Raw genomic sequence first — 25123 nt, 5'->3', positions numbered from 1 at the left:
TCTGTAGTTTTATACAGTCACAAGTGCATGATAAATAGAACTATGCATATGGTAATAAACAAATACTAATGTCACCTTCTTTGGTGAATAATCCATCAGCTGCAAATCTGGATTCTTTAGGGGGAAATGGGTGTTTGAGTATGGTTGAGATCACATCAGTGCCTGAAGTGATTTAAAAGCAATTCCTCACAAATGAGAATAAAACATTAATTCTAAGTAGTGGACTAGCAATTTTTTTGAGCATTATTCTTAGTGTGGGGTTGTAAAAACTGTAGTTTTTTCGTTACATACTTACTTGTTTAAAATTACATGTCCACATTGATTTGCCCTTTAACATTTTTAGTCTGCTGCAGGAATGGGAGAGGCTTGTCTCCTGGATGTTAAGAGGTCCAAGCCTGTTTAAGCATTATCAAAATATGACTATTAGAATGTGACAGCTTTCTTTTGTCCTGAAATTTGGAAATTTAAATCCTAATGTAAAATCTTTTAGCATCCTAAATTACAGTCTAGCATTCTAAATGCTGTCTAAACTAATGAGGTGATTAACAATACTTAGGCAATACAAAAGAGCTGTGTGATTGCTTACTCCTTTTCTTTAGTGTTTGGTACCTTAGAAAGCAAGATTACTAATGACTAGAAAGAGATTTATAGAATTCAGAATGTCTCATTAGTGGCATGCACATCCTGACTCTAAAGCTGAGATGAAATCAAGTTGAAATTCTGAAAAAATCCCTCAGGTGTTTCTTTATAATTGCTACAATGCTTAATGCTAGCACTGTAACAGTTCCCCACTCCGTTAGTTCCTTGTCTGCTGGGTTAATCCTGCTCTTTGTATCCATATATATAACTATCTTTGAAGAAAATGGAACTATTTTCTTACACAGGATTAGGGGACCCTAAGGTTTATTATGACCAAAGGAATCTGACCACTAAAACCAGTTTGTTTTTTTAAAACTAGGGCCCTATGTATAGTTAAATTACTCCAACTCCGCCTTCCCAACCTGGAAGAGAAGGGGAGGAAGGGAACTGTTGCAAGCCTGTTGCTATGGCCACGCAGCAGCAGGCTGAGCTGTTTGTGTGGCTGGAATCCTGCTGCATCAGCTGCTGCACGGTGAGTCCTTCCTTACACTTTGCTACATGATGAATGTTCTTATTAGAAACATTCTTTTGAATGCCAGTAAGAAATTGGTACCCTATTAAGGGTCCCCTCCCCCAACAACCCACGAGGTTTCATTGCATAACCAAATTGGTATGTCTCAAGTGGGAGATCTAAATGCATTTGTGATTCTCATGTGAACATTATTCTTTTTCCAAGTCAGACTATCTACTGATTTCATTCTTTCTGAGCTGATCTTGGATGAAAGTTTGATGTTATGCCAAGAAATGTGGCGGCTTCATCTTTCCTCCTTTCTCCTGACCGAACAAAATCTGGTATCCCCTAACAGCTATTAATGTGCTTAGTGCAGAGGCATTTCAAATAATGATGAGCAAGGTTTTTAAGTTAAACAGTGCAAAATCCTTTGAGGGCTAAACTGCAAGCACTTATGTTGAGTTAAGTGAACAATTCTCTGCCCTTCCATGGAATTAGAGTTGGTGCCTTGTAGTTTCCGAAAGCCACTGTTTGCTGCTACAGCTATGCACACTGGATTGGTCTCTGTTACAGAAGAAACATGTTTTCTTTAACACAAAGTCAAAGAACTGCAAGTTGTACTGAAAGGAAAAAAAGATTATTAGTCTATAAGAACTTTTAATTTTTAAAAATTGTATTTTCCCTGTATTGAAGCAATTCCTGAATACTGTGTTTCTCTTTACGTATTTCCCGTCTGGTAGAATTTAATTGAATTTGGAGGATGAAGTCCAACCTAATGCATTTGGTTCCCCCAGTGAGTAGGGACAGAATAATCTCGCAGTTTCCCAAGGTAAGCATTCTTTATTCCTCTGGTCACAGGGCGTAGCACCTGCTACATTGAGCTATCTTTCCCTGGTGCTAATAGTATTTTATTTTACTATACAGTTGTCTTCTGCTAAAATTACAAATTGTGTAAGGATTTCTTTTGCAGATGAATGTGACCTCATGTTCCCATTCAATGCCGATATCTTTAATAATAATCCTCATTTCTTCTTTTAACCTTTACAGAAAGTGACTCTTGCCACAAAGTGTTATTTTATAGTATTTATCTTGTTATTTCAGCCAAATGTTAATAATTACAGGCTTAAAGAAATCTTACACCGAGGGGAAATAAGAACCATAGCTGATATTAAATATGCAAAAAGACTAATTAGATCTATATAGAGGTTTGGTTGGAGAATTTGAGGCAATTTTATTTTTCTGTTTGTATAGGAACCTTAGTCATGCAGTAGATCAAATGTAGTAGGCACTGTAGAAACACAGACAGAAAAGATCATTGATGTCCCCAAAGAGTTTTGTACTTCAAGTATAATAGAAGAGTTAAGGACAGGGAAGGACAAGGAATTACCATTATGTTTTTTCAGTTGTTCAAAAGATCCTTTTAAGGGAATTAGCATTTTTTTCCATGTTTGATTTTAGCCCCATATTTTGCTTTTAATTTCATGAAAACTACCACAGTTATTTTAAGCAAAAATAAGGTAAAATACATTTTCCTCATTTTTAACCAATGCCTGATTAAAAACTAGTTATCAAAACAGTGCTTCACACATGTAAGTGATCTAAAAGACTTCATAGTAATAATGACTTGCTGGTGGTATGCTCCCATCTGTGTTTGTCTTGTGTGTTTTAGATTACTGGGATATTTTAAGGTACTTGCAATTATACAGAATGATGAGCAAATGTATTTGACTGGAAGTTTAGCTAGTGCTCGGATGCTGACACTCGGAAAGGTTGTCAAGTGATGGCTCTTTCCAAAGGAGTTTTTACAAGCATAACTGTGGGGAAATTTTACTGCCTTCTAACCCAAGCTATCCCTTTCTTATGCCAAGGTGCTTGACAAACTCATTGAATCAATCTTATCTATTTTTTCCTTGCTGATTTGACTTCTCATAAAACAGACATCACACAGGTTATCTCAGTAGCTGTTCTCTCCTATTTTCAGTGGTACACACCCGAGGCCTGTCTGCAGTTCAAAGAGCACTTCCATGCACAGGTCAGGACTGCTTGTCAGCAGAGCACTGGAACAGTCGGGTAAGTTTGTAGTAAACCAAGTATGCAGTGACGAAAGTATTTTCAGCTCCTTATAGCTTGCTTCCTTCATAGGCTTTGCCTCCCTCATTCCTCATCTTTCTCACGCCAGTATATTTCAAGGCAGCTAAGTCTGCGCACATGGCAGTTTTCTGACCTGTTTGACAGTAAATTAATGAAGTGCCTTTTCTTCCCATAAGTATCAAAGATCTTTTTTCTGCTGGCACAAATAGCGTTGAAAAAATAGAGACATTGTTTAGCAACAAATAGTTGTTTAGCAACTTTGAACTAAACTCTTAGTTGAAAAGATTGACTCTTTAAAATTGGTGTTGAATTTTGCACGTGCAAGTGCAAATTCTAGAGCAGCTGTAAGGAATAGAGCAAATCTAGCCTTGCTGTATTCTCTGTTGGGGTTCCAAATTAGCAGTTAATAAAGGCTTTGGAGGGATATAAAAAACCAGCAGTTCTAAGTTGCTTGAAACACATAAGAATCTAGCTTTAGTCTTTTAGAAGTATACGTGCTGAGAAGTTCTCTTAAATGTTTCCTTAAAATTGGAGCAAATTTCTGGTGAATATATAGCATTGAAAAATGCAAATAAACTGTTTTATGCCCTAGTAATAATCTTTAAGTTTGTTGGTTTTTTTCCAGATCATCTGTCTCCTAGAACTGTTACTGGTACTGATTTAATTCCTGAAGCAAGGCAAGAAAGCTAAACTGTGTTAGAAATCATCACTATTCAGTTAAAATAAATAGCTGTATGTTTTAATGATAGATGTTTCTGTGTTCCAGTTTGAAGGATCTTTCATAAAGTAGAGCTTCTGTGAATACTGACAATTAGCTCACTATTCTTTCAAATCTGGAGTTGTTGATTACCACGAGACTTGTCATGATACCCATCTTTAAAAGCAACTTTTTATTCATTTCACTAGGGAGTCTTGCTAAAAAAATTGAAGCCAAAATATGTCTCCCTGAGAGACAACAATGAGTTTATTGCTTTTAAGAAGCATAGTCACTTTTAATTTCATGTAAATTTGTTACAAGTGTCCAGACAATTTTGCTAGCAAGACATGCTTTCGTGACTTGATGCATTTTTGTCCCCTCTGTAACCAAGATCTATTTGTTTTTTTATTTCCAGAGTAAAACAACTCTCCAGTTCATTTATTCTGGTAACAGAGTATAGCTAAAGAGCTTTACATTTTGTCTTTGTGAATAAAATTAGACCACTTTTCTGTTACTGCTCTCTAAATATGATCATTATTAGGTAATTTTTTGGTGGGGCAGGGATAGGAGGGACAGACAGAGTGTTTTGTACAGTAATTGTAAAGCTTGACAGGAATAACCATTATCTTCCTTTTCCATTATCCCAAGTAATGGAATATTTTTTTGTCATTTGGAAAGGTAGTCTGAGAAATTCAGTAGCTAATGGCTATGTTTAAGACTCTCTTGATATTCCATCAATGCGTTTAATCTAGGCAGGTTTTTTTCCCTAATATGAATTAATGGAACACACACCTCTAAACCATCACTTACTTTTTTGCTTTTCCCTTAAGGTCGTTGACTTTATTCAGTATTTTATCAGTAAGTTAATCAGGCAGAGACATGTCAGGAGTTTAGGGGCCTGTGCCCACCCAGTTAGCATTGACTGGCACACAAAATGCCTTCTTTTTTTTTATTTTAAATATTAGTCATGGAGCTTACCAGTCAAGATTTGGACTATTTAGATAGATAACTTGGAATCAGCATCACATGGAAGCCTGATATAACCAGAAATAGTATGCAGTAGAAGATTAATTCCTTTGTTTAAAAAGCCATTACTTGATACAAAAGAACATTAAACCTCTTAAGCCATTTTTGTAGCATGTGCATGAGAGATGTCAATCCAAGTTTAGGTCCACAAATACACTTACATTCATTTATCCACCTATATCTCCTAAAAGATACGCTACATTTCAATTTTAAGAATGCAGGCTGAGTCACCTAAAGCCCATCTGCTGTATTCTGTGGGAGGACCCAGAGCAAAGAGGATTATTTGCATGAAGCGAGCTTCAGATTAATATTCTAGATAGTCAGAAAATGTATTTGCTCTAACCATGTGGAGTTTTTTTCCCCAGAGACAAATTCTGCAGTGGGTTATTTTATTATCAGCAATTTCTTATTTCTGCACTTAGGACTTGATTTGTACTATTAAAGTCAATGAGAAACTTGTGATTAATTTTAATGAAAAGGATGCAGTCTTATGTGCAAACTGCCAAATGTATATAATTGTAGTCAAAGCAATTTTAATAGAATTTATGTCCCACTGGATTGTATTTAAGAAGAAAATATGCAGAGAAAGCAATGGAGTGTTTCTGCTCCAGAGGGGTTTGGGGTTTTGGGTGACCTTTTTCTTTCTTACAATTTAAGACTCTGATCCAGCAGCACGGTGGCATTCTGGTAAGCTGGAGTCACAGGTACATGTGCCCATCACTTGCAATTTAAGGATCTAAATCAGAATTTTTAGAGAGAGAATGTAGAAATTTCTACTAAAAATATGTAATGTTTTCAAATATTTATAACAGGCTGAAAATATCCAAAGTGGTTGTGGTAGGAGACCTGTATGTTGGGAAAACCAGCCTTATCAACAGGTACAGTATATCTCAGCAGATGGTTTAATTCTGCTATTTCTCAAATGTTATGGTGTTTCCATTCCTGTGCATTCAGGGTAGTAGTTCATGGTTCTGTTTTGAACCATGGTTTTGTTATTGAATAAAAGACAAAACAAAGTCTACGGTGTGAAACAGGCTTGATATGCCAACACTGAAAGTCATGCTCTGGCACTTTTCACTTTTTTCTCTCTATCTGTGTTTTTTTTGTCTGTTTTTTTTATGTAAGTGCAGTGAACAGATCACTGAATTTCTGTAGCTTATGATCACCGTGACAACTTTCTGTCTATGTTTGTGTTTTATTATTATTATTTCTTCCACATTCTTAAGCAGATATGGTAAGTTTTTAATCTCATTGATTAATCATTTGGGTCATTATTTATGACCCAAAAAATATTCCCTTGTAACTAAAACCATATGATACTGTGTCATCTTCCTTGACAGTCCAAAGGCATTTCATTCTGATTCTTATCTCATCCTGAGCGCTTACTAGATGGATATGCTTTCTACTTTGTTATCCAGTATCTCCTTTTTTATAATTCGTTGCTTGCTGTTTTTATATATGCTTCTGCAATATATCACCACTCCACAGGTAGTTAATTCTCTTCATAATTTATTCCAGATAGTGTTAGTTTTGCAGTTATTTGTAGCTGGGTCTTACTAGAATTTCATCCCTGTTTTTTTTATTGCAGATTTTGTAAAGATAATTTTGACCGAGACTACAAGGCGACCATTGGAGTGGATTTTGAAATTGAACGTTTTGAAATAAGTGGAATACCATATAATCTCCAGATGTAAGTTGAAACAGCATGGTTAAGCATTGCACATAGTACGATCTCAGCAGAGCATGAATTGCTACAGGCTCTAGTGGAATCTTGGATGTCTTGCACCATTTCAGTGGAGTTCAGCCTTTTGTACTCAAGTTTCTTGAAAGAGAAGTGAAAGCTTTTGCCACTGACTTTGTCCAGTTCTACTGTTACACCATTGCAGTTTTAATTTAGTAGGCACAATGAGCACTGAACTTGGCTTTACTGGGAGTTTTATCCATGCAACCATTGAAATTAATGGTAAGGTGTCCAGTGATTTCAGCATCTCATAATTAGGGACTAACTGATTTTCCCCAAATCATAGAAAGACTGGAGTATTTTTATTAGAATGTGAGCTTAAAATCTTTGATTTTCAGCTTTGTTTATCAGACTCGTGGGAATCCTGGCCTTCTCTCACCTGCTTTGGTTCTGCTGAAGGCTGTCCTTTGGTATTTCCAGGGGCTAGCAATACTGTTTTGTAGAGGATATTATGAAATCATCTACGCTTTAGTGTGACCATCATAAATAAGATGCTTTGCATGAAGTATTTTAGTGCATGAATCTTAAAAACCTTTTCACTGAGGAACACATTTTTCCTGACATATGATTGATGTAAATAGATGGCTAGTGGGACTTACTGAAAAATACTTAGAAATCCATTTTGCACTGATTTCAGTGCCATTGTGTTTTTCAAAATTCTGCCAGGGACTATCCTTTTGGAACCGGAGTCCCTCTAAAAATCTAGAGTGATGCATCAGTACTTTGCCAGCTGAAGCAATAAGGTTCATGAGCTGCTAAACATCAGGTTGCATTATCTGCAGAATCTTCAGTGACTGGGTAGATTTTCATATCATGAGCACTAGTGCCCCCTCTTGCTAAGAGATTTCCATACAGATAAACTTGCAAATGTCCGTGACTGGCAGTATTAGGCTATAACAAAAACCCAAACCTCTGTAGTGCTGGCAGTAACTGAGAGGACTGCATATCATGTTCATTAATAAGAAGCACTTTCTTGATTTCTTTAATGGTGTCATTAGTACCTGGTAGACTGAGCTGTAAGTCTCTAATTTGTAGTGTATGGACAGATATCATATCTAGCAGTTGCAAGAGTCTAGTATGGGCTAATATGATTTAGCTAGTATAAGCACAGAAAATTTTTGAAATTAGATTGCCCTAGCTATACATGCAGATGACATAGATGAGAAGAAAATGTTTTTAAGAAAGGGGTATCACCATGCAGAATACAAATATTTGAATTGTGTCTGCAAAATTACCAGTATTAAAAAAAAAAAAAAAAGATAAAACCAGAGTTCAGATGTCTTCATTAAATAATAGAGCTTTACTGTATTTCTGTCAGCAGTTAATGAATAACATGTTCCAGATGGTAACACTTCTCTGGTATCACATTCTTCTCCAACTTGTACCAATCTGCTGCTTCATTAGCATGTTTACTCAGGTTACACTGGTTTTCATTAACCTGAAATTTCTTTTTTTCACCCAATGCACAGATGGGACACAGCAGGTCAGGAAAAGTTCAAGTGCATTGCATCTGCTTACTACCGAGGAGCAGAGGGTGAGAACAATATTAATTTGATCCTTGCGGTGACAGGAAGTTGTACTTTATACAGAAACATATATGCATGTGTGCTCCTTGGGAAGGTACCTGTAGACACAGTGTGGTGAAATGGATTGTCTGTTATTGAAGAGAAAAAGGGACTAAAGAGCTCATGAATCGATAAGTTGTCACACCTGCAAGTTCTGAATGTTCTGATGATGCAGTGATAAAAATTGGCAGTTGTGTCTAGGGGGAAAACAATTTGGGTTTGGTAAGATTATTACTGAAGCTAGAAGTGGATACTTCTGGCATTCCCTTTGATAAGAGACAATTTCTGCAGGAATTAAAGCGATCCCCAAATAAAAGGAGTAATAGCACTATAGACTGCAGACTACAATTAAAGACTAAAAAGGTTGAAGACTGAGGACTTCAGTCTTACTGGGTGCTAGAGAAGGGAGAGGAATGAGCAAATGGATAGTCTGCCATCTCTGTGTTACATCTGCTGTTGTGCTTTATATGTCGACATTCTCTCTGTTTAACAAGATGAGTTGGAGAGACTTCTGATACAATTTCTAAGTTAATTTTTTCCTGTTTTTGTCTTTTTTGCAGTTATAATAACAGTGTTTGATCTGGCTGATATTCAGACTTTGGATCACACTAAGTAAGTTTCTGTATTTTGGCTTAGTCTTTAAAGCTTTTACAGCAGGTTTAATTGCCTTGAATAGCCTGTATTGATGAGAGCTTGCTGGATCATGAGTGTGTTTTCAATTGAACTAAGAAACAAAGAATGACAGTCACTTGTTTGGATTACGTCGAGTGGGATTTTTCTGAAGAAAATGCAGAGCATAAATTTGAACTACTTGCCCTTGACTTCCTTTATAGTCAGTGGAGAGAAAAGGCACTTCTGAAAGAGCTTGATCCTTCCAAAACTAGACATGCAGGAAGAGAGAAAGTGCACCTCAAAAGCATCCTTTTTTTCCTCCATTTGCTATAAACAGAATAACAGGCTGGCATCTGATGAAAACGGTGAAATTGATGAGAAGCATCTCATGCATAATGTCTCAAGAGCCTCTCATTTTCTAGGTGCACTGCTAGCCTGAAATTATTTTCTTTTTCTAGTTTCTGTAGTGATTCTGTTGGGAGACAGGCTGTCAAAAAGAGGAGAGAAAATGGAAAACTCAAAGTATATGTAGATATAGCTAAACTTACTGGTTCAGATACATGTAGTGGTTTGCTTACAACAGCACGCTAATTGTTATGAGTAAACTTGTTCTGCTTTTAGTGCAGGCTGCAAAACCCTACATGGATCTATGATCTACATTGTTGCCAGCTCAGAGTGTATATATTTCTAATATAGTGTTGTGACTGTAGTGCAGGTACATGTTTCTTTACATCCTGTACTCTGTCTTATTTGAATGTGTATTAGACTATTTCCTTACACTACTGCTGTGGTACTTAGCTCATTTACATAGGACTTTGTAAAATAATATATATATATTAGTGTCTCTGCTTGGCTGAAAATGATTGAAGCCTGTGAACCTGATTTCCCACACATGCACACACTCCCTTCCCTCCTTGATTTGTGTTGGATGACTCAAGAGGAACTTGATTGCCAGAGTAACAAAAGTATAAAAGCTTATGAGACAAGAATCATGCAGCCTTCATAGGGAGCTGGTTTAGAATGCTGAATAGATTATTTCACTCTTCTTTATTCCCGTTTTTATCTAATCTGCTATGTTGTTCGTATCTTTTCCTCTGCTTCTTGTTTTCTTATTCCTTATCTCGATCAAAACTTTGCCCCCTCCCTTACACTGTTAAATACGCTCCCTGGGTGCTAAAATCACTGTTGAATTTGCACTCTACTGTGGGCATGTTTGAACTTTTCATTAGTGGAAGGCTGTATTCAAAGGGGTTGGAATAGCTCCTGTTCTCTTTCTGTCTAGCAAAAAAGGCTTTTGATACTGTCACATAAGTTCATCCTCTCACTTTTCTTGTGTCCCTATTATCTGTCACTTTCTCCTATATTCCTCAGTCCCTCTGGCTGGTTCTCTTATTTCTCTTTTGTATTTCAGACAGTGGTTAGAAGATGCATTGAGAGAGAATGAGCCAGATTCCAGCTTCATCTTTCTGGTTGGAACAAAAAAAGATTTGGTGGTAAGTAAATTGAATGCAGATAAGGAAATCAGATTTCCCCTAGTTCCTCAAGTGATTTCCTTTACAAGTTGTACACACTGTTGTTGAGATAAAGACCTTGAGAGAAAAACCTAAACAGAAAGAAAGAAGATCACAGGTAAATAGAACAGCACACTTGGAACCAATTTAAGAAGACACTTTATGAAAAAATGGGTGAAATATCCTTATTTCCATTCACTGCGTGACATTTTTCAAGCACATAAGAACAACTGAAAAGGCAAAGAAAAGTTGGGTGCACAAAAGAATGGAGTACCTAATGGTCTTGGAGGTTTTATTGGTTTGTTTTTTAAGGACAGTGTGTTCATTATTCAGGAACAGTGAAGAATTCTTTCTTAATTGAATGTGACATCATTTTCAAAAGAACAGGATACAATGCACCCTATACCATTCCAAGTCTTGTGTTTGTCTTTCTCTACCTATCAATACTTAAAGATTTCAAAACAAGCTTGCTGCTTCTGGTGTTCAGTGGATTTTTTTTTATTTCCCACCACCCCCCAGCTGCCACAGTATCACTTATGCAGTTTGTTTCTTACCCTTCACTGAAAATAAGTCCCAGAAAACTGCATGTCTGTCAGTTTTTCTGGTACTTTGTGTTGCTTATGCTGCTTTTTTTGAGTCACAGTAAAAGCTAAATGTGCCAGACCTCTGAGGACACAGATCTGAAGTCTTGTCTAAACTAGAATTCCTTACTGTAAGTTAGTTTCTGTTTTTAGAATTATAACAATTTCAACTGAAAGGGAGATAAGAGCAAAGCAAAGGACTGTGGGTTCTAGGTATTACTTCAGTATGAAGCCAGTCTCTTCCCAACTGGATTCACTCTACTTCTCAGCTTGATGTCACATCATCCTTTCCAAATTTTTAGAATTCTTCTAAATTTTTCAGGGGTTCCGCATTGTAAGACAATGCACAGAAAACTGTACAAAGATGTCTGGTATCATCCATCACAACTGGGCTAGAAATTGAAAGCAAATAGCAACATGCTGATGTGGTTGATCACAGAGAACAGATGAGAGGGGAAAAACACCTGAAAACTAAGTGCAAGAAAGCAAAATCAGTTGAAGGGGAAAGAGATTTTAGTCTTAAGAAGAGATAAACAAGAGCAAAAATAAAAAGGGAGGAAGGTCATTGTGTTCCAATGTAATAAAAATAGATGGAGTAGAAAAAGGGATCTGGGACAGAGACAAGAAAGATTAAACACAAAGAACTATTGTGATTAATCAGTCCTGCAACTCTTCTGCTGAGCATAATGGGGTGACAAGAATTTAAAGACCAGTTAACTGGGCTGTTGTCTTTATGGCTGCCTACCACACTGTATAGTTAGATACAAGGGTCACACTTGTTAACTGTTGTTTTGTTTCAATGCTGTGGGAGATGAATGGAGACTTCCATTTTAAAAGCAGTAATAAGTACTTGAATGTTCTTGCAATCACGTCTGATTGCACAAGTTCTAAAGCAAGGCCAGAATGACCCCTGTGAAAACTGGAAGCATCACAGTGTAGGTACTAGTAGTACCTCTGTGTTACTACCAGCCCAAACATTCTTCTTATGTTAAAGTTATTCCATGTTATTTACGCAGTCAGATGCTGTGTGTGAAAGGACAGAGCTAGATGCCATCCGCTTTGCCAATGAGATGCAGGCAGAATACTGGTCGGTTTCAGCCAAAACAGGTAAGTTACTGCAAAGGATGTAAAAATAGCATAACCACAAAGGCTTATGTTAAGGTGGGAAGAAGTTCAAGTTCCTTATCCCCCCATTCCCAAGCAGGTTTTTTTTGTTCTTGCATTTTTTTGCTATTGGAAACTTCAGGTTTATTAATGATTGATTTTATTTGAGTGTTTGTATGTGTGCTTGCACTGTCATGTTTACAGAAAGGAGTACTTGAGCTGCTGTGCAATGTCTAAGCATGTTTAATTCATAGGTAGTTACATAAATACACATGTGCACTGCCACTCAACATTAGCAATGAAAAAAGATTATACCACAAACTGAATTCTCTCTGTTGGTGACTAAAAATAAAGGTACAATACAGGGTACAGTATTCCAGAGTATGAAAATGAGAAATTCTCTCTGCAGTGATCAGTATGGCGAGCAGATTGTTGAAGAAGCCTGTTCTGTCCCAGTGTTGAGCTGTGATCTGTTCACAGGTGTGCTTGTTACGCTTGATCACGTGTTGATGTGCAGTTTTAAAAAACCCATTATTTCTGTCCTGTTTCCTAGGGGAAAATGTCAAAGAGTTCTTTTCTCGAGTTGCTGCCTTGGCCTTTGAACAGTCCATGATAAAGGAGCTGGAGAAAACTGCTGGGCGCATGGCCCAAATTGGGACAGGAAGCCTTATCAGTAAGTTTTGCTTTTTGAGTGTATTTTCCTTGTTTACAGTCTGAAGAACTGGAGAGGTTTTTCAAGCGTTAAAGCCTGTTTCAAACACCTGCAAGCATATTCATGTTATTGTCTACCTGAGTTCTAGCATATAGGAGTGACTGGGGCTGCATTTAGCATTTGTTATCCTTAGTATTGGATGGTAGAATTTCTTGTGAATTGATTTTATAACTTTTTGTTTCTACAGAACTGGAAGACAACATGATGGAAATCCCAGAAGGCAACACTCAAGTCAGCCTGAGTTGCTGCTAACTGTCAACTGTTTCTGCAAGTGCTGTGTTCTCTGCAGTCCAGCATAGAGCACCTGCAACAATGAAAGCTCTCAAACCAGAAATAGAAAGCTTTATTTTTGGAAATGAGGGGGGAAAAACTTACCCAAACTTTCTTTCTGAGACTCCCCTTGCTGCTGCAGGCTCACTTGTGCAGGATGGTACAATTGTTACATAAACCTTTCTCTGTGTAGTGGAAACATAACATCTTTGTCTTAATGCAAGAAAGACATTGCCAGTGCCATGTGCTCACCTGTCCACCAGAAACACTTGTAGTCAAAAGTTACATAACTTTACTTAGTTCAGAATAAAGGGTGCTACGGGTATGTTTGCCTTTTGAGATCATAGTATAAAATAACTCTGACTTGCTTTTATGCATTCCAAACATTTTAAAACTGTTCCAAAAGAAATCTTTTTAAATAACAGGTAGGGAAGTACACAAATGCAGACTGCACAGTTTCCACTGCGGTTTTTCCATCTGTGAAAAATCTGTATTTTTCATTTTCTGCTTGAGAATCAGAGCCCAATATTTAAATATTTCCAAGCCTAGGAGAACTCCAGGTAGGAACTTTGTTCTTTTATCCTGGTTGTCTAATATTTTGAAAATGTTACCAGACAAGAATGTTATTCTTTTCCACACTCTTGAATAAGAAAGAATGGTCACATAGGTGCATGGCATGAAATACATGAAATCTAATTTTTCATCTTCCAAAGAGGATGCAGAATCCTTCTCTGGATTGATCTTCATGAATATTGTCTACACTGCAGTTCTACTTTGTTGCTAAGAGTAATGACTTCTTCATTTTGTTCTAACTGGGGTATTTTTGTTTGTAGTAATGTAATGTATTTCTGGAACCATATGCAGTCTTAGTCATTAACTTGTTCCTCCCTGTCTGTGGTAGGCACTCTGAGCTGGTAAGGTTAGATTTGATACTGCTGCTAAACTCTTACTCACTCTATCTGCTTTTATTGGACAAGATAATTTGATCACTAGATGCTGGGAGCAATTTGCTCCGCTGCTTAATAAAAGCAGTAATGGTAGAGAAATAGTTTTGCCATTTTGTGAAAAGACATGAAAGCATATGTCGGTTTAGAGGGGTGGGAAAAGATGGGAGTTCTCCCAAGCAGACACTTGGTTGTTAAGTCCTGAGGTACTTGCCATATGAAGATGGCATTACTGAGTGTTTATGGTAGAACCTGCTCTCTGGACATGTTGCTGTGGCTCTCTGGACATGTGCTGGCTGGATCAAAAAACCGTTGCCCCAGTTTTGCCTTTTCAAATACCCTTTGACATAACCTTGTGCAATTAGTTCTTTAGAAATGACAATTGTTGTTTAATGAGGAGAGATTAGCTCTGGGTACCATCCAAGTAAAGCAGCCTTACAATGCTCTTCCACAATTTGGGCAAGAATGACTGATGCCAAAAGATATTGCTGTTTTAAAAGTCATTCCTGCTGACAAATGACATTGCAGGAAATTTGAATGACAAATAATGTTGCCAGAAATTACTATAACAAATACTTGGCCAAGTATTTGTGAAATTGTATGATTAATTATGATAATTAGGCTTAAACTGAAAAAGTACAGAAGAAGGGAAAGGGAAATAAATTCATTTTATTTCCCTCTAATTTTTTCCAGTATGTCACTGTATTTTAATATTCAGTTCTGAGTATTTAGTTGGTGATATTTCTCTAAAGATAAATGAGATGCTGTAAATCTTTTGCTTGCACTAAACCATACAAATTTATGGTCCTTCAAAATTGCTATAAACACTCAAATGAAAGAATTAACAAAAGAATCAAAGTGGGACAACAGGAAGACTGCTTCTCTAGATACCTTTCAGCAGCTTATAACTCCATACTTTTAAGATTTAAATCTAGCATTACATGCTATGCTATGCTAGCGTAAAAGAAAAGAAAAGGAACATCTTCTACAATGCTCTAAATTTCATACTGCAACTATTTTAAATGGAGAGAAAGAAGAAAATCTATGGAAAGTTACAAGTTACAGTGTCTTAAGAGATTCATTCAATCATTGCAGAAACAACAGTATCTGGAAAACTGATTTTAACAGGACCTTCCAGATATGAGCTGCTGAGAAAATAAAGACATTTGTTAATAAATCTATGCCTCAAACTGAAAATATTCTAGATTCTCTGTCCTTTTTCCCCCCCAAATTATTTGATAAGAAATAGGAAAAAGTGGAGAAAAGATGACTTAAACATCCTTTTTATTGCTGTTATTTTCTTATGATGTAAGTTAGAACAGCTTCATAGAATATGATGAATAGAAATCTAGGAACTCTGTCTTTTTTTATTGGACAGTCTTGACTTTGGCAACTGTGCTGATTCTGTTGGCAAAGACGCGAATGTAGCATTTGGCGGAGAAAATGAATATGTGTGGGTATGTAAGGAGTTATTTATCCAAATGTGTAATATTTTGACCTTATGATGTTCTGTGTATTTGTTCATCTCCCAAATCTGTTTCACAGGGATGGTGAATATACACTCCACTTGTACCATGTGCTGCACTGAGTGGGCAGCATAGCCGTGGTCTTCAAGTTTACTGAGTTTGAATGAGAGTAGAAAAGATGGTTCACTCTACTGCAGCAAATCATGTTGTCTAGGCTAGGTGCTAGGTTTCAGTGCAGACATGTTAGTGTTTACAGCTGCAGAATGACTCAGTAACAAATCTAAGAAAAGATCAGGTTTCCATTTTATTTTTTTTCCACAAAATGTATCTCCTAAGTGTTTCTTTCATTGCTGAGCTCAATTATTGTACAAAATCAGAGATGCAATCTCTTCAACAGTACAATCACATTGCTTGAAAAATCAACCGGGACAGTTTTTTCTATTGATTCAGTACATTGCTTGATGTCATTGCAGTTTGTATCTTCTGGAGCTCCAAAAACTTCATGTACAAAGGCAATACTCTGTCAGTCATTAACTATCAGTTGACAGTGGTCTGACTCCATCTATTCTATAATGGATGCTTTGAGACTGGGGGTCTTTTTGGTTGGTGGGGGTTTTTTTGTTGTTTTTTCTGTTGGTTGGTTGGTTTTGAGGGGGGGTGGGTTTTAGCTCTGCTGAGACTTCCCCTGCAAAGAACTCAGTATTAATAATTGATCATCTAAAATGAATCTCGGATCATGTTGCATTGATGAATTGTTTAGGAAAGCACAAGGGAAACTAACTTTGGTTGAAAAAGAAATGTAAACTTGCAAGTTCTTAAATGTTTCTATCTGGTCTATATTTTATCCATGCATGTTAATCCATTCTATCAGCAATGTAATTGGCTTTGAAGAAGCCTTAATATTGCGGGAAACAGTGTTGAAACAACTGTATTAACTCTAAACATAGGTAGGCTAGAACACGATTTTTATACCAGTTGAAGTCTTCACAGCGATCATGGCAACAGTTGCAGTGCCAGCTTCCTTGTGGAATCCACAGCTGAGAAATTGGAGAAGTGAAATTCGGAGGCAGTCTGAAGCAAAGATAAAGAGCAATTGTAAGAACCAATTTCCCGAAGGAAGTACTAATGTTATGCTATTTCTTGTCTTAATAAGTAGAAGTTAATATGTTAATGAGTTCCTGTTTAAATAAGCATGTATATCTCCTCAAGCAAAGCAATGCGTAATGGATCAAAAGCCATTTAAGAAACAGTCACCTGACAGGCAAAGTTCATTTCTTACTATAAAAGCCTTTCCTTTTAATTTTTCGTGATGTTGTTTCTGCCTTTTGAGTGATTATTTGACACTTAGGATATTATTATTTATATTCTTATAGGTCCTGTGATTCAGATTTTTCTGAATCCTGTTGGTTCCCAGCTCAGGCTCATCTTGTTGTGGTACGACTGGAGTCCATTCTTCATGAATAAATCTGTCCCCCTCTGTGTCTTTTCAGGTTTTCATCAATAGTTAGAGATCATTCTAGGGAGTACAATGTAACGCACTGGTGAGTGAATGCTATGAACTCCTCTCTGTATTGCATCCTCTGAGCATGCAAGTTGAATGTTTGGCAAGTTGAAGTGGTAGCAGAATCTGCATTTGGTAGGGGAGATGGTCGACCAGTTTCTTGTATTTTTGGCCAGAAGGTTGTTCTTACAGTGAGAAATTGTCATTCTCTGAATTCTAATAATGAGAGTTCCCATTATTCTGGGTTCATAGAATGATTTAGACTGGATGGGACTTCTTGAGACTTACTGGTCTTGTCAAACTCTACCAGAGAGTGCTGCTTTGTGCTACAAAAATATGGTTTCTTAGTTTCAGCCACAGAGTAATCTGAAATCATGTTTTATTTCTCTTTAAAAAGACTCTGCTTATGTCGTACCGGGTTTTTTTTCCTTCTTAGAAAACCTCTGATTCTCTTTTGTGGGACTGTGCTGAAGAAACAGGTCACAAGTGACAGCTCAAGAGCTTGTCAGACTAAGCTGACTGGCTCTTCTTTCCCACGAGAGGGAGCTCTCTGGTCACCGTAGTGCTAGTTCCGTTTCTGCTGAGAAGGGCTTTGCAATCTCTCGTAGGCCAGCAGAGGGTAAATGCTGGATGGGCTGTCTGTAGTTTAGCCCCCTCATCCCAGGTTTCTCAGTCTCACATCACAGATCTGTGTCTGCCGCCACAGCCTTACTGAAATTTTGTATCTTATTAAAGTAACACTCTGTCGAACGCATAAAGTATCAGCAAAACTTCAGAGAGCCCTTCAATTCCCACTGGAATTTCTGACATTGTAGTACCTCAACAGATAAAGAGGGTGCAGTTGTTTAATAGTATTGTTCACTAGAAGTGTGCATACAGAAATCCCTCCTCTTACGCCTTCCAGAAAGGGCACAAATGTCAGAAAAGTGAACCCAAATAGGAGAAACTCTAGACATAAAAAATCAGAATTGTGAGACTTCAGTAAAAGTAATGTATGAATTCAGAACATATCCCTATGATGTAATAGACCTCTCATTATATAACCATGCCAGTACAGTCTTAAACTTCATATTACTAGAAACACTGTATGTCAGAATTTTGTTGTTCAAACTGGCACTCAGGCAAATAAATAGCAAGCAGTATCAAAGGTGAAAAGCCAATTTATTTTATTTCTATAAAAGACTGAGATTTCTATGAAGATTTATAGATTTTATTATGATTTAGATTATAACCTGTTTTCCATATAGGTCAGCCAATGCCTGTTATGTGTTTAAAAGCTGAGGAAACAAGTGCAGGAAAAGAGGTTGAAGCCAGGAAACAAAAACCAAGAGGGATGAACTATGCAAAACTGAATACATGATTAGCCATGTGTGCTATGTCTGAAAATACCCCAAAATATTTTGTTTGGTGCATAAAAAAAAAAAAAGAAGAGAAAAAGTGTTTAATGGATTATGAAACATTACATATCTCAAAGGTAAGAGAGCTACTCCTGTGGACTTGTGCTTTTCATTCTTAGGGGATTTTATTAGTTCTTGTTGGAGCTATACTCTACCCTCTTTTCTAGTGATATGTGCCAGAAAATACACACCTCACCACAGACAGGGAAGAAGCAGGTTTAGGGGGGATATGAGACACACATATCTCACTTTTTCCTATCATCCAAACAGGCATGGTGGAACTTCAGGTGTATGTTACCACTTTTTCAGATTAGTCCATGGAAAGAATACAGGGCTTAAGCAAGATCATGTCCTGTGATTTCAGAAGGAGTAATACTCAGCAGCCAGCCTTTTGTTTAAAGCATTTGCCCCCTTCACCTAGAGCTGCGGCATGGAACTGGGTTATTGTGGCTAGGGTAATACACAGGACAAAGGTGAGACTAATGCCTGAACAAAGCAGCCTTTATTGTTAATATCATCGTGATTTTGGAGTATCAATTGCCCATCTCAGAAATCCAGCTCATCATGTATTGGCGAGGAAGGAAGGATGGGGTGGATGACCAGCCTGCCACTCCACAGCCCCTGAGTTAGTGGGGGAAAACGCGACCTTTGAAGGTGAGCTGCATCAGTGCCTGGGGAGAGCGTTGCTGGAGCACAGGAGAGGGAACACACGGAGTTTACACACAGTGGCCGAGGGCGCGGGTGTAGGGGCACGAACGGACACCTCCCCGCGGGGGGGGGGTCGTGGTGGTGGTGGGGGTAGCTCCTTGCCCAGGCTTGGGCGCAGTCATGTCTCTCTCTGGGGACGTCCAGGCCCGCGGCTGGAAGCGTCCGCCCGTCTGCCACCTCCGCCTTTGTCTCACCGGCAGCCGCCTCCGCGGGGCAGGCGGGGCGCGGGGCCACCCCCAGCCCCGCGGGGTGCCGCGGGCACGGCCCCCCGCCGCCGCGCCCCCCCGCCGCCACAGCCCCCGCCGCCGCGGCCCGGGCTGCCCCTTTAAGAGGCCCCAGCGCCGCGCCTGGCTCCTTCCCTCTCCTCCCCTTCCGCAGCGCCGCCGCCAGCGCCGGGCCGCGCCATGGGCAGCCGCGGGCAGCCGCCGCCGCGCCGAGGGGGCTCCCGCCGGGCCGCGGGGCGCTGGGGCACCCAGGGGTAGCGGCGGAGCTCGCCGCGGGACGCGCCGCCGCCTCGCCCGCCCGGCGCGGAGGCTCCGGAGAGCGTGTGCGCCCGGAGGACAGCACAATAGCCGGGAGGAGGAGACAGGGAAAGGGGCAGGGGGAAAGGAGGAGAGAGAAAGAGAAAGCACAACACCGGGCTGGCGAGGGGAGCACGGAGCGGAGGGCTCCTCAGCGTGGCTGCGCGGAGGACCCAGCCCAGGGCGGCCGCGGCAGGAGGGAGGTGGGTGGGTGGGTGGGTGGGGGGCGATCTTCGCCTTCCCTCCCCCGCCCCGAGCCTGCTCCTTTGTCCACCCACTTTGAAGTGCTCGGGGATCGCCGGGGTGGGAGCGTTGTTGTTCGCTAGCAAAAGATCAGTCATGCCGGGGAGGGAGTAGCGAGTGGACGGGGGGCTGGGGACGGCAAAAGCTGAACGAGACGGGGACGAGAGAGCGCTCCGAGGACTGCCGTTCGCCTCCCAGCTTCCCTGCATGGACCGCGGCAGAGACGCATCGAGTTGACCCTGCCGGAGCTGTTTCTGCTTCTACATGTGAGATCCGGTTGGTTTATTCTCCCCACCTATATCTCTCCAGCCTCCTTCCCGTATTCTCCACTTACTCCTGTGTGCAAAATGGTGGACCCTGTGGGGTTTGTGGAGGCTTGGAAAGCACAGTTTGCAGACTCTGAGCCTCCTAAAATGGAGCTGAAATCTGTGGGAGACATTGAACAGGAGCTGGAGCTATGCAAAGCATCTATCCGGAGACTGGAGATGGAGGTCAACAAGGAGAGGTTCCGCATGATTTACCTGCAGACTCTTCTGGCAAAGGAGAAAAAAAGCTATGATAGACAGAGATGGGGTTTTAAACGTGTTTCTCAGTTGCCTGAAGGGGGTGCAGAGCAGCAGATCCAAGACCTGCATCATCACCAGTCTGCTGACCAAGACGAATATGAGAAAAGCAAGTCACACCACGGGGAGGAAAAGTTCAAACCCAGGATACCCTCTTTGCGGAAGCTGTCTACCCAGAGCGATGGGTCAGACCTGTCGCCTTTGGACAGTCCCCATCATGGAGAGGGAGAGCAGGACAGGTGTAAGTACTATGGTGAAGAGAAACTGAAGAGAGTTGTAGAAGATGTGGAGAATCGCTGTGATACAGATGGCTCTCCTTCAAAACACAGGTCGGCTTCCACTCGCCGGCTGGTGGGATCTGCTGAGAAGGAGGGATCGTTCGAACCTATTTCAAAGGAGAGAGGGAACAGCACCAGCGTGGCAGCCCTAAGGTCCAATTTTGAGAGGATTAAAAAGGTTAATTCACATTCTTCTGGAGATAACAAGGACGTTGTTGAAAAGCCCTTCTATGTGAACATGGAGTATCATCATGAGAAGGGTCTAGTAAAGGTCAACGATAAAGATGTTTCCGATAAAATAAGCTCTCTTGGTAGCCAAGCCATGCAAATGGAACGCAAAAAGTCTTTGCACTCCCTCCCTTCTAACATGGTACCCAGCTTCAGTGAGTTCCAGAGGCCTGCTTACAGGGGAAGGTCCTCAGAGAGCAGCTTTGGCTATGATGGAGAATATGAGGATGCTGAACTGAACCCCAGGTTTCTCAAAGATAACCTGATTAATGCCAATGGCAGCAACCGCTCACCTTGGCAGCCCATGGACTTTCAACCCTATCAAAGTATCTATGTTGGTGGAATGATGGGGGAAGGAGAAGGGAAGGGACCTATTTTGCGAAATCAGGGCACAACTGACCAGGAAAAACATCTCACCTGGCCAAGGAGGTCTTATTCCCCCAGGAGTTTTGAAGATATTGGAGGAGGATATACTCCTGATTGTAGCTCTAATGAGAACCTTACCTCCAGTGAGGAAGACTTCTCCTCAGGGCAGTCCAGCCATGTCTCCCCCAGCCCCACCACTTACCGCATGTATCGGGATAAAAGCCGTTCTCCTTCCCAGAACTCTCAGCAGTCCTTTGACAGTAGCAGTCCACCAACCCCCCAGTCTCAAAAACGGCACAGGCAGCAGCAGGTCATTGTGTCTGAGGCTACTATTGTGGGTGTACGAAAAACAGGACAGATCTGGCCAAGTGATGGAGATTTGCCTTCTGGGAGATGTCACCAGGACAGCTGCTTCCATGGGGATACAGGTGCGTACCAGCTTTTTGTTTCGTCTTTTAAATGTATGGAGCAGGAAATAGGATTGTGAAAGTGAATGGGAGAGGTTTTCTGGTTGACCCTGAGTGAATTGCTCTAAGGGGGCAACTGTTTTATGTGAGAAGTCTGTGTTTATTTTATAGCTGTGCTGTTTTAGGAAGGGCCTGCAGAAGTATACATCAGACTGCATTTTAGGAATACAGATTGGATTCCCAGAAAGGCTGATTCAGGCCTCTCTTGAGAGGATCACTGGAGTCCCATGTTAATCAGTTTTTAAAGTTTAAGTGTGAACGCTGAGGTAAAAAGGGGCCAGAATAGTTCAGCATTCACCACCAAATCGTTTCCTCCCTTGTATTCTTGCACTGAGGAGTAGTTGAACTCTACCTCAGAGGTGGTAGGGTGCCAACATGCTACAACCTGAGGGCTTTGCTGGAGCTTTACTGATAATGATGCTTCTCCCACAATCTTGTTTTTTCCTGTCTGTATTAATTGGAGTGCTAGTTTCTCGTTCTGTTTCGTGTCATCCTTCAATTAGGGCTGATTGGAAGTGAAGATGGTGCAACCCTGTTCTCGAAGCTTTCTGCTATCACTAAGTGAAGGAAGAACTTGGAATATCAGGAAGCCCCGAGGGAGAGCTGTTAATTTAATTTCAGCAGAGTCAAAATTTTTGTTTGGGGAAGAATGGGCAATGTTTGGACCCGTCCTTATGTAAGCCATTTAGGCATGCAGGTGCGTCTGTGGAATCACAGTGAATTTATAGTTGGTGGAAGAGGCACGTGGTGAAGTATGTTGATTCAGATAGATTTATTGAATGTATGTGGACATCTGAATCTGTTTAGCAAGGCCAGGCACATAATGTGAATAGTGTCTTATGCTAACACCAGTAGTCTTCTGTGCAGTAAATGAAAAACAATCAAATCCAGGAATGAAGAAAACAGTATGATTTTTGATAGACTTCTGTCATTCTAAATCTGTGAGTTATCTTGTGGGTTTTCTTTGTCTCTTTGAATCTGTCATTTTCATAAGGGGCTAAGGCGTTATTTGTCGATGTGACTGAATTCCTGAAGTAGTGAATTGAGAGGCCTGTCAGAGATGTTGTTACTTTCTCAGGTTGTGTGAGTTCGGTGTATTAGTTCTCAGAAGAGTAACTTTGCTGGAAGGAGATACCTGGCTTTACTTTCCCTGCTGATTGTTTTTTGCCAGCAATACTTTTGGGAGCAACAATGGAGGGAGAACTCTTCCCTGCCCCCCTGCCATCCCTACATCCCATTGATTGGAAGGCTGTACGGTTATATTGGATATTCACTGTACATGAAACCTCAGCACCTTGTCCTCACCGTGGCTTCGTCTTTATCAGATCGTATATATATACTTGTTTTCTATCTGGGGCTACTGCATTCTTGTACGGTTTTATGCATATGTTTTGTATCTTCTGGATAGTACTTGTAATGCAGGGGAGAGGCTGAATCTTGTGCTGGTTTAAACTGAGCTGCAGCCATCTGTCTCTGCTCTTGTTTACTGATGCTCTTTAGATGACTGGGAAGCCTCCTGGCAGTTGCAATTTTTGCGGAAGGAAACAAAGGGGCAAAAATAACAAAGGTTGAAAAAGCTTGAGGATAAATTCAGCTTTCAAAAAGGCAAGAGGTAATTTTTGGTTTAAATAATTCAGCTGGTGTGCAGTGATAGAAAAAAAGAGGCTGCTGAAAAGTCGGAACAGTTACAATTCCTGGTTGCACTGGAAAGCTTTATGTCTTGTTCCTAAGGATGACCACACAACTGCAGGCAAGGACAGAATGTAACTGATCCACCTTCTGCTTTCCTCAGCATAGGGGGTAACATGGCAAGCTTAGCAGGAACCTTCACCAGATGGCTAATCATTACTGTCTTGCACGTTAGCTGGTGGCAACTTTTTACTTAACCAAAAAGGTTTATGCCTTCAGGAGGACTGTGTTTCTGATTAATTCCTACTGAGCATCATTTTATATGAATTTTCTTTCTTTCCTGTCTAGGAAGAATTTTGATCTGAAACCAATTGGCAGAACCTCTTTTTCATAAAACAAACAAAAGGCATGAGAGATCACTGTGTGATTATCTGGCTGGCTACCATTCTGAACTATTGTGCTCTGATGCTCACTGTTCTCCATCACCATGTGATATGAAAGCAGTTCACTGATCCAGACAGCTTTTCCTGCACCTGTGGCTCAGTCACTGGTTCTGCCAGGCTTCCCTGAAGTTTTGCTTGAACAGAGTGCAAGTTTGAATCACAGCAGGTTCTGGCCAGCCTTAATGTTAATTAGCATCAAGTGGGGTTTGTTGAATAGTATTTGGCTTCTTTGTGCATTTAGATTTTTGTATGCTTGCTGGCTTTGCTTTTCATGACTCTGGCCATAATAATGCAGAATGTGGTGTGGACAGGTGCAATGTGAGCTTTCTGTCTGGATCTGCCATCCCAGTGCATCTTGGGCTTGGCCAGTGGACATGTGCTGTTTTGTCCAAATTCCTTCCTGAGTTCACAGTCAAGTGATAATTTCCTACTTTCATATTACAAAAAAACGACTAGAAGGAGGTCATCTAATGCTCAAGTGAATGGGATCCAAGCCAAAATTTGAATCTGGGTTCTTGAGGATGGGTTATAAAAAACCTTAAATCAGACCAAGACAGCAGAATGAGAGTTTTGGCGTTGAGATTTGGTAATAACTGTACGTTCTTATTAAATGTACTTAATGGGGCCTGGGCAAAGATATTTATGTTAGGAGTAATTATGTATCACTAATTTCCTGTAGTGGGAATAGAAAAAAAATCACATCTTAACTCTGTGTTAAGCTTGAATATTTTTACTATGATTGTGGAGGAAGAAAAGTTTTTTTTAAATTCTGTCTACTGTTAAACATTAGTTGCAGAGAGAAGCCACCAGTTGTGCATTTCTGCTTATAATCAAGGGAGAGTTGCATAGTGCTGTTATGCAGTGACAAGGCCTCAGTTGGACCAATTTTTTAACTAGATGGCCTCAGCTGGGTCAGTTTTTTAACTAATAACAGTTTATTAATTGAGGAGCACACTGGAGTTGTTGCTTGGCTTTATAGCTTGCTTCATAAAATCAGTGGATGCTCTCTCATCGCTCTGTTTGTGAAATGATTTTATCTATCCGCATAACAACATGGAAGGTGTATCTGGAGTCCACATAGATAATATTTACCTGCAAAGCTGCTTTCTTAAACATGCCCCAGTAGTGACTTCTGCTCACTTGAGAGGACTTGATAGTGCTCTCCAGGGAGTTCTGCCAGACGCTCTCTCTGGAAAGCTACCAACAGCCATAGTGTTCAATATAAGGTTAGTTTGGGGATATGTGTAATTGAATTCCACTGGGAGTAAAGTTTTACTTATTTCAGCCTCTGCTAAGTATGGGATTGCTGAATGTCCCTTTCTGAAGAACATGGAGTGTTCTCTATATTTTTTAGTGAGTTTGATGTAGA

At 40.1% G+C, this 25123-nt stretch overlaps 2 protein-coding genes across 2 annotated transcripts in view; both read left to right on the top strand.

Moving 5' to 3' along the window:
* The first annotated feature begins 971 nt into the window (after positions 1-971).
* On the top strand, positions 972-16715 carry RAB36 (RAB36, member RAS oncogene family). Its single transcript, XM_074843990.1, has 11 exons — positions 972-1111; positions 1831-1919; positions 3072-3160; positions 5717-5782; positions 6493-6594; positions 8115-8179; positions 8771-8822; positions 10234-10315; positions 11931-12021; positions 12572-12691; positions 12918-16715. Exons 2-11 carry the CDS (start codon positions 1851-1853, stop codon positions 12980-12982), a joined length of 801 nt encoding a protein of 266 aa, XP_074700091.1. The 5' UTR covers positions 972-1111; positions 1831-1850; the 3' UTR covers positions 12983-16715.
* Positions 16716-19841: 3126 nt separating this feature from the next.
* Positions 19842-25123, top strand: part of BCR (BCR activator of RhoGEF and GTPase) — a 102631-nt gene continuing 97349 nt past the window's right edge. Inside the window, exon 1 of the mRNA XM_074844111.1 lies at positions 19842-21643. Coding sequence (XP_074700212.1) covers positions 20128-21643 — 1516 coding nt within the window. The 5' untranslated portion in view covers positions 19842-20127. The remainder of the gene's footprint in view (positions 21644-25123) is intronic.

Source organism: Strix aluco, chromosome 18, assembly GCF_031877795.1.
Source record: "Strix aluco isolate bStrAlu1 chromosome 18, bStrAlu1.hap1, whole genome shotgun sequence".
NCBI lineage: Eukaryota > Metazoa > Chordata > Aves > Strigiformes > Strigidae > Strix > Strix aluco.
Note: the sequence above shows the minus strand (reverse complement) of the source record. Positions and strands in the feature narration are given on the sequence as shown.